Source organism: Rutilus rutilus (assembly GCF_951802725.1).
Source record: "Rutilus rutilus genome assembly, chromosome: 24".
In the NCBI taxonomy this organism is placed as follows: Eukaryota; Metazoa; Chordata; class Actinopteri; order Cypriniformes; family Leuciscidae; genus Rutilus; species Rutilus rutilus.
Window position 1 is genome coordinate 342,286 of NC_140228.1, and position 10,215 is coordinate 352,500.

At 41.4% G+C, this 10,215-nt stretch overlaps 1 protein-coding gene across 11 annotated transcripts in view; it reads right to left on the reverse strand.

Annotated features, from left to right (window-relative positions):
* ptprma (protein tyrosine phosphatase receptor type Ma) overlaps nt 1-10,215 on the reverse strand; it is a 230,629-nt gene that overhangs the window by 15,176 nt on the left and 205,238 nt on the right. For all 11 annotated transcript variants that reach the window (XM_084398290.1, XM_084398287.1, XM_084398288.1 and 8 more), the window contains 5 exons: nt 8,989-9,086; nt 3,291-3,407; nt 3,029-3,183; nt 2,815-2,950; nt 1,306-1,455 (listed from right to left, as the gene is read on the reverse strand). In XM_084398290.1, the coding sequence (XP_084254416.1) occupies nt 1,306-1,455; nt 2,815-2,950; nt 3,029-3,183; nt 3,291-3,407; nt 8,989-9,086 (656 nt within the window). The remainder of the gene's footprint in view (nt 1-1,305; nt 1,456-2,814; nt 2,951-3,028; nt 3,184-3,290; nt 3,408-8,988; nt 9,087-10,215) is intronic.

Here is a 10,215-nt window from a genome sequence, read left to right on the forward strand (position 1 = left end):
CATGTTTGAATGTGTTTCTGTAGTGCACATGTTTGAATGTGTTTCTGTAGTGCACATGTTTGAATGTGTTTCTGTAGCGCACATGTTTGAATGTGTTTCTGTAGCGCACATGTTTGAATGTGTTTCTGTAGCGCACATGTTTGAATGTGTTTCTGTAGTGCACATGTTTGAATGTGTTTCTGTAGTGCACACGTTTGAATGTGTTTCTGTAGTGCACACGTTTGAATGTGTTTCTGTAGTGCACATGTTTGAATGTGTTTCTGTAGTGCACATGTTTGAATGTGTTTCTGTAGCGCACATGTTTGAATGTGTTTCTGTAGTGCACATGTTTGAATGTGTTTCTGTAGTGCACATGTTTGAATGTGTTTCTGTAGCGCACATGTTTGAATGTGTTTCTGTAGTGCACGTTTGAATGTGTTTCTGTAGTGCACATGTTTGAATGTGTTTCTGTAGCGCACATGTTTGAATGTGTTTCTGTAGCGCACATGCTTGAATGTGTTTCTGTAGCGCACATGTTTGAATGTGTTTCTGTAGTGCACATGTTTGAATGTGTTTCTGTAGTGCACATGTTTGAATGTGTTTCTGTAGCGCACATGTTTGAATGTGTTTCTGTAGCGCACATGTTTGAATGTGTTTCTGTAGTGCACGTTTGAATGTGTTTCTGTAGCGCACATGTTTGAATGTGTTTCTGTAGCGCACATGTTTGAATGTGTTTCTGTAGTGCACATGTTTGAATGTGTTTCTGTAGCGCACATGTTTGAATGTGTTTCTGTAGCGCACATGTTTGAATGTGTTTCTGTAGCGCACATGTTTGAATGTGTTTCTGTAGTGCACGTTTGAATGTGTTTCTGTAGCGCACATGTTTGAATGTGTTTCTGTAGTGCACATGTTTGAATGTGTTTCTGTAGTGCACGTTTGAATGTGTTTCTGTAGTGCACATGTTTGAATGTGTTTCTGTAGCGCACATGTTTGAATGTGTTTCTGTAGTGCACATGCTTGAATGTGTTTCTGTAGCGCACATGTTTGAATGTGTTTCTGTAGCGCACATGTTTGAATGTGTTTCTGTAGCGCACATGTTTGAATGTGTTTCTGTAGCGCACATGTTTGAATGTGTTTCTGTAGTGCACGTTTGAATGTGTTTCTGTAGTGCACATGTTTGAATGTGTTTCTGTAGTGCACATGTTTGAATGTGTTTCTGTAGTGCACATGTTTGAATGTGTTTCTGTAGCGCACATGCTTGAATGTGTTTCTGTAGCGCACATGTTTGAATGTGTTTCTGTAGCGCATATTGTGTGCCACACTGACCCTGAACTCCTCCTTGATCTGGCTGGAGTTGGTCTGCGGGTCCAAGCGGTTCATGTCGTAATACACAGAGCGAAGCTGATTGGCCGGGATTGTGGTGTCGCCACAGAGACACGCCTCCAAGATGGCGTCATGGATGAACACATACTGCTCCTGAAACAGCAATAAACCAATGACAGATCAGTACATCCATCAGTACATCCATCAGTACATCCACCAGATCAATACATGTCATATATATGTATATCTTCTGTTTTTAAATATTTAGTTTTCAATTATAATATTTCCTTTTGAAATAATATGTACTTTATGTTTTATTTATTAAATATATTTAAATTTGGGTTCTAATAAATGTAGAAATGTTATGTTGTACTCATTTGCTATCAATATATTATATTATATATTATATTGCTCACAGTTTTATTGTAGTATTATTTACATACTATTATAGTTTCATGAAAATGATTAATTAGCTTTTATTTATATATTTTCATTTTTCATTTTCATTTTAGTTAATTTTGTGCTATTGTCATTTTTTTAGTTTAAAAAAAAATATTTATTTCAGTTTAAGTTTTTATTTATTTCCAGTAAGAACTTATTTCATTTAGTTGCCAAAGCAACATTTATTTTTTACATGCAATATGTATATTTGTATGTTATTTCAGCTTTATTCCAATAAACAGAAGTGTTTTAATAGTGTTATTTAATGATTGGTCATTTTTCTGTAGATTTTGGTGTTTGAGCACAAATGTAACCTTTTGAATATAAATAACCCATACATGAAATCACAGAAAATCTAATGTTTATTAAAACTTGAGACACACTTATATAACAGATCCAGACAGCGATCAGACGGACCGCTTGACGCAAATCATTCATGAAGTGACATTTGAAATATCCTCAGGTGATTCTCTTCATGTGACGGTCAGATCTCAGGCTAGACGTTTCTATGGGTCTTTAGTGTAACTTTATTTCAAGAAGTACAAGGTATCTCTGAGTGGGCGGGGCTTGAGCGAGAGGCAGCGTGTGATTGGCTCTGGCGGATGTGAGATGTGTGTGACGTGAGGTGTGTGTGACTGGCTGACGTGAGGTGTGTATGATTGGCTGATGTGAGGTGTGTGTGATTGGCTGATGTGAGGTGTGTGTGACTGGCTGATGTGAGGTGTGTGTGAGATTGGCTGATGTGAGGTGTGTGTGAGATTGGCTGATGTGAGGTGTGTGTGAGATTGGCTGACGTGAGGTGTGTATGATTGGCTGATGTGAGGTGTGTGTGAGATTGGCTGACGTGAGGTGTGTATGATTGGCTGATGTGAGGTGTGTGTGATTGGCTGACGTGAGGTGTGTGTGATTGGCTGACGTGAGGTGTGTATGATTGGCTGATGTGAGGTGTGTGTGAGATTGGCTGATGTGAGGTGTGTGTGAGATTGGCTGACGTGAGGTGTGTGTGAGATTGGCTGATGTGAGGTGTGTGTGATTGGCCGACGTGAGGTGTGTGTGTGTGTGATTGGTCACCTCGGTCTGGACCATGTTAACCCTGCGAGATCGCAGTTCTCTGACGCAGTTGTAAATGTCCACGACTCCTTCTCGCTCCGCCATGTCCAGCATGATGTCGATGACGATGAAGCATCCGGTGCGTCCGGCTCCAGCACTGAGGACACACACACACGTGTTTAACAGAACACACACACACACACAGGTGTTGTGCGGAGAGAGAGGCGAGCGTCACCTGCAGTGCACCACCATCGGCCCCGCGCTCGCAGGACTCTTGGCTTTGACCCGGCGGATGAATCCCAGCAGACCCGTGGAGTGATACGGCACTCCGTGATCCGGCCAGCCGGTGAAGTGGAACTGCCGGATCTCTCTGATCTCGTGAGCTCCTCGCTGCAGTCAACACACACACACAGACACACAGATAATAACAGAAATAACTGTATATGAAATGAATATAGTGTAGTTTGATCATATTATATTTATAACCGATGTTGAACCTTTTCCACAGCGAAGGTTCGAATGACGTATTCCGAGAGAAGCTGCGTCTCGATGAGCGTCACCTTCATGTCCCTGTAGATCTCAGTGTCGTCGGGCCAGTACTTACAGCACTTCACCTGCACACACACACACACACACACACAGGTTCATGAGCAGCTGATCGTTCAAACACACACCAGTTCATGAACAACCTGCTTAAACATGAGATGGTGTACAGAAGCAGAAACATCATCAGCATTTAATCAGGAGTTTCCAGTCGGATCTGAAGTGTCCCGGATCCCAGAGATTATCCCAGACTAATTAACCAGGTTAACCCCTTCATAACCAGACCACACCTCCTGAGACACACAGTCTCCGATCACTCAAACTCATTAATGAAGTCAAGCGTTCTCTCCCTTTATCTGTCCATCTGTTTGTCATCCGTTTATTAGCACCCATCCGTTCCTCATTATTATCCTGTTTTCCCTCTATGAGTCTATTAAGACGGCTCTAATTGGCGGGATAATTGCGCTCTAATGGCGGAGCATATTTCGTCTCAGTCGCCGCCAGGCCGGAAAAACAAAGGGCCGTGATGCTATCGGCTCCGTCCTAATTATCATCAGAGCATCTCTAAACGAGGGAGCATTAATCCCCTAATGAGTTATTTACATATTCAGTCACACACATCCTGAAGTGACACACTCCAGCATCCCGGGATAAAACAACAAACACGGAAAAATGCTACAATGCTACACTTCTCTATATGTCATTCATTACTTCAATGAGTTCATTGTTTCTGACTTAAATTATTACATTGTTTAAATTATTACATGTTTCGCTAACTGTGACTTTGTATCTGTACATTTCTGAAATGCATAACTTAGACAGTTTCCTCTGATAACAGATCACTGTAAACTGTAATGTGGACTTGTGTGCATTTTCTGTAAAGCTGCTTTGAAACGATGTGTATTTGTGAAAAGCGCTACACTAATAAATGTGAATCGAACTGAATTGAAAGATACGTCCAAACGTCTGTTCTAATGACTGAGAGGGAATGTCATCGGAAAACCAAAGCAGAAGAATCAGAAGAAAACTAATGAAGTTTTACACAGAGAAGATGTTTTTTTTGCATTATGACAGTATTTTTGACGAGTGATTGACAGGTTTGAGCCGCCGAACGACGTGACTTTGTGAAGTTCTGGGTTTTTCTGGCCTACTTTTATCACACTCTAATTTTAGCCATTGACGAGGAGCGAATCCAGCAGTTTTCCTCTCTTAATGGCTTATTAATGACTGGAATGTGATTCCGAACGAGACCCTTTTGTTCTTGTCAGATATTAAGATGGGGTTTTAAAATCCCATTAGTTCCGAGCGTCAGATTTCCGCTGAGATTTGATCCTGGTTTCGCCACAGGCTCTTCGGGCACAATGGTGTCGCTCGCTCCCTCGGTCCCTCTGTGAGTTTCTTCCCGACGCGACGCAGAGATTCGGAGATGATCACAGCGCTGCTGTCTCCAGATTACAGCGGATGAAGTCAGTGTTTTATCCGGGATAATCTCCCTCTAACAGGGCTAACTTTACCAGTCTGAGAACACCAGTGCTGACGCTTCACACTCACACTAATCAGCTTACAGATGACCAGCATTATAGAGGAGTTATCACAACACACACACACATTATGGAGAAGTTATCAGAACACACACACACACACACACGCACATTATGGAGAAGTTATCAGAACACACACATTATGAAGAAGTTATCAGAACACAAACACACACCCACACACACACACTCATACTCACTCTCACACTCACACCCACACCCACACCCACACCCACACCTCACACACATTATGGAGAAGTTGTCAGAACACACACACACACACACACACACACACACTCACTCTCACACTCACACTCACACACACACACACACGCATTATGGAGAAGTTGTCAGAACACACACACACACAGACACATACACACACACAGACAGACACACACACATTGTGGGTAATGGCGGGTGTGAGGCTCAACAGATGTCCAGGAGCCTCGGATACGGTGAGTGTTTTCCTGTTTACCGGCTGGAAAGACGTATTTTCCGACACAGATCTGGTGCTGCTCTTAATTAGCAGCTCAATGAGATCAGGGTGAAACGAGATCACACACTCCTTTCATGTCTCTTCTCAATCTAATCCTTTAATGTGGATCCATAGATTGACTTTGTCAGCAGAAATTAAATACACTGGCTTTGATTAGGATAAGCAGTGTGTGTGTGTGTGTGTGTGTGTGTGTGTGTGTGTGTGTGTGTGTGTTTGGACGGCGTCCCGCTCTTCTTCTTGTCCACTTGTCGGTGAGTCCAGCTTGTATGAATATGGGATAATAAGGGATAATATGTGAGAATAAGGGAGAATAAGGGAGAATACGGGAGAATATGGGAGAATACGGAAGAATACGGGAGAATATGGGAGAATACGGGAGAATACGAGAGAATACGGAAGAATACGATAGAATACGGGAGAATATGGGAGAATACGGGATAATACGGAAGAATACGAGAGAATACAGGAGAATATGGGAGAATACGGGAGAATACGGAAGAATACGAGAGAATACGGGAGAATATGGGAGAATACGGGAGAATATGGGAGAATATGGGTGATTATGGGAGTAAATGGGTGAATATGTGTGAATACGGGTGAATATGAGAGAATACGAGAGAATATAGGTGAATACGGGAGAATATGGATGAATACGGGAGAATATGGATGAATACGGGAGAATATGGGAGAATACAGGATAATGCAGGAGAATATGGGTGAATATGGGAGAATATGTGTGAATACGTGAGAATACGGGAGAATATGGTGTATATGTGTGAATACGGGATAATACGGGAGAATACGGGATAATATGGGTGAATACGGGATAATACGGGTGAATACGGGATAATACGGGTGAATACAGGAGAATATGGGTGAATATGGGTGAATCCGGGTGAATATGGGAGAATATGGGTGAATATGGGTGAATCCGGGTGAATATGGGAGAATATGGGTGATTATGGGAGTAAATGGGTGAATATGTGTGAATATGTGTGAATACGGGTGATTATGAGAGAATACGGGAGAATATAGGTGAATACGGGAGAATATGGATGAATACGGGAGAATATGGATGAATACGGGAGAATATGGATGAATACGGGAGAATATGGGAGAATACAGGAGAATATGGGTGAATATGGGAGAATATGTGTGAATACGTGAGAATACGGGAGAATATGGTGTATATGTGTGAATATGGGATATTACGGGAGAATACGGGATAATATGGGTGAATACGGGATAATACGGGTGAATACAGGAGAATATGGGTGAATATGGGTGAATCCGGGTGAATATGGGAGAATATGGGTGAATATGGGTGAATCCGGGTGAATATGGGAGAATATGGGAGAATACGGGAGAATATGGGTGATTATGGGAGTAAATGGGTGAATATGTGTGAATATGTGTGAATACGGGTGATTATGAGAGAATACGGGAGAATATAGGTGAATACGGGAGAATATGGATGAATACGGGAGAATATGGATGAATACGGGAGAATATGGGAGAATACAGGATAATGCAGGAGAATATGGGTGAATATGGGAGAATATGTGTGAATACGTGAGAATACGGGAGAATACGGGAGAATATGGTGTATATGTGTGAATACGGGATCATACGGGAGAATACGGGATAATATGGGTGAATACGGGATAATACGGGTGAATACAGGAGAATATGGGTGAATCCGGGTGAATATGGGAGAATACGGGATAATATGGGATAATATGGGTGAATACGGGATAATATGGGAGAATACAGGATAATATGGGTGAATACGGGATAATATGGGAGAATACAGGAGAATATGGGAGAATAAGGGAGAATGTGGGATAAAATGGGGTAATACGGATGAATATGGGAGAATATGGGTGAATACGGGAGAATACGGAAGAATATGGGAAAATATGGGTGAATACGGGAGAATACGGTATAATATGGGAGAATACGAGATAATATGGGAGAATACGGGAGAATGTGGGATAATATGGGATAATATGGATGAATATGGGAGAATATGGGATAATACGGGAGAATGTGGGATAATATGGGATAATACGGGTGAATATGGGAGAGTATGGGTGAATACGGGAGAATATGGGAGAATATGGGTGAATACGGGAGAATATGGGTGAATATGGAAGAATATGGGCGAATACGGGAGAATATGTGATAATGTGGGAGAATTCCCAGAGTTCATCAGGAGCAGATGGTGGCGTTGATGAAGCAGGGGCAGCTTCACTCTCTCAGACACTCGAAAGCTGAGGCTGAGAATACAGCGGCCCGTCGGGAGGAATCACACGTCTCCTGAACAATAGCAGTGACCAGATGTGTGTGTGTGTGTGTGTGTGTGTGTGTGTGTGTGGACACCAGCACTGCGGTTTTATTTAGCTTTTAGTCAGAGATACTGTGGGAAAAGACATCGGATGAGAAGCAGATTCATCAGCGTCAGCAGCGGGTCTGGTTATTTGGTGAAATCAGACGTCACCCATCGTACATTAATATGCTTTTATTGTAGAACTTGGCCTATATACAGCACAAAATACAAATGCTCTAATTATAATAATTTAATACATATATACAATAAGATCTTAACTCAAAAATCTATTCAATAATAAAATAAATAACCAGAGAGGGGTTACACTTCTGTCAATAATTGGCATTTGTATTAGTTTTTTATATATGTCTATATAGTTTTTATTTATGTAGTGTTAGTTATTTTAGTACATCAAGTTAAACTGAATGAAAGTGTGAAATGCTAAGTTTTAAGTTGAAAAAATATATATTTTAAGGAACAAATAGTTTTTTTCGCTCTTTTGTTTAAAATGTAAAAAAAAATGGATACAATACTGTTTATAATATTCATAATTGAGTAAAAGCTCTCCCTCTGAGCCGCTCGCTGTCTGTCATTGGTCAGTCAAAGCGGAAGCTCCGCCCCAAACTCACGTGATTGGCTGAGTGAAATTGACGTCATACTGACATTGTTAAAGTGTAATTTCCATTCAAAGTTGTGGATTTAACTTGAAATTTTTAACAAAGTTGCAAAACTGGAATATGGCATAAAACATTTGTGAATCAGCATCGTTTCCATCACACGTGTTCAAGAGAACAAAATCATCACTTCCTGACGCAAAATATCAGTAATAAACTGTAGGTTTCTGGACTGTGTCTGTTGGGTTACACACACACACACACACACACACACACACACACACACACGCTCGTGTGGAGGAGAACGCTTCACCTCCATCATAAACGAGTGTGTCTCGAGCGACAGACGAAACACAGGAAACGCTGTCACTTTTAGAATTGATGCACATCTTGGTCTTTCCATCCAGTGCTGGGTATGCGATACACACACACACACACACACACACACACACGTGCAAACGAACACACCATCTGGGATCAGGTGTTCCTCTCCATCCGTGTGTTGGATGTGTAACGGCCTGGAGAGATTCGGTGTTCTCGATCTTCCCTGAAGGACTCGGATGTTTACCAGGACTCAGTCCGGAGAGATTTCTTTCATTTTGTCTTTAATAACACCAACACAACCAGCGGATCCCTGTGATCGGGGGAATATTAAAGTCCAGGTTCACTCACCCGGCCGACTTCAACCAGATTGGTAACCATGACGATCGTTGCCGTGTTCTCCTGCCAGATCATCCTCCAGAAGTCGTAGACGGTCTCCTGCATCGGGCCTGTGTGTGAGAAACTCTTCATCAACTCATTTCACTTAATATTCATCAGTATTATTGATCTCCTGCACTGACACCGTTATATGACTGAGCTGGACGATGACATCACGGTTTTCTCCAGAGCGGAACTCAATTAATAACTTCTTACAACAATAATGAAGCATCTCTGAACTTCCTTAAGCTGGACTGTGACGCTGTTTTCTTCTAGACACAAACTTTGCTGCATTATTGTCCTGTTATCTCTGTAAAGCTGCTCTGAAACTCTGTGTTGTTAAAAGCGCTATATAAATAAACATCGACACGATATACGATATACTGACTGCAAGTCAACAAATAATTACAGTCAAACCAAAATGTATTCAGACTCCTTCAACATTCCTCACATTATCACAGTTTATTCGCTATAGTTTAGAAAGTGGTAATAAAATATGAGCAGAACTCAGTTGATATTTGACTGGTTTTGTCCGTCCTTCTGTTAGACTGTCTCACACATGAGTTATGTTGAATATCTGTCAGCTGTTAAATTTAACTACACAATTAGATAATACCAGTTTAGCTCAACCAATCACCAAGCAATGCTTCATTGTGTTCAGTCTGTGTGTAAAAAGAGCATTAGCAATTAAAGACAAAACACTTCAGCAGAACATGATCAGCTCAAAGTGTCCCAATCATTTTAGTCTCTGCATGAAGAGTTATTGGGTATAATATGTCTCAGTTTACTTTATTCTGCTCTCCTCACTTACAGAAGTGAGCTATAGTGTCCTGAACACACACTAGTGACACATATATAAAATTATATTTGGTGTCTGAATAATTTTTGGTTTGACTGTATAAAATAAACACCATATTTCTAATGCAAATGCAAAAATGCATATTTTTCGTTCTTTTGATTTCTGGATTAAACGTGAGCTGGACGTGGAGATTAGCACATAATACCATAAACACCAACTCACACACACACACACACACACACACACACACACACACACACACGCACGCACACGTGCGCACGCTCTCGGTGGGATTATGGAACATGTTTTCCTGCGGCTGAAACGTTCAAACGCTCGTTCACAAACGCGTGGACACGAGCGGGAGCAGATTTGTGCTTCTGCATTTCCATTAAAGCTTCAAA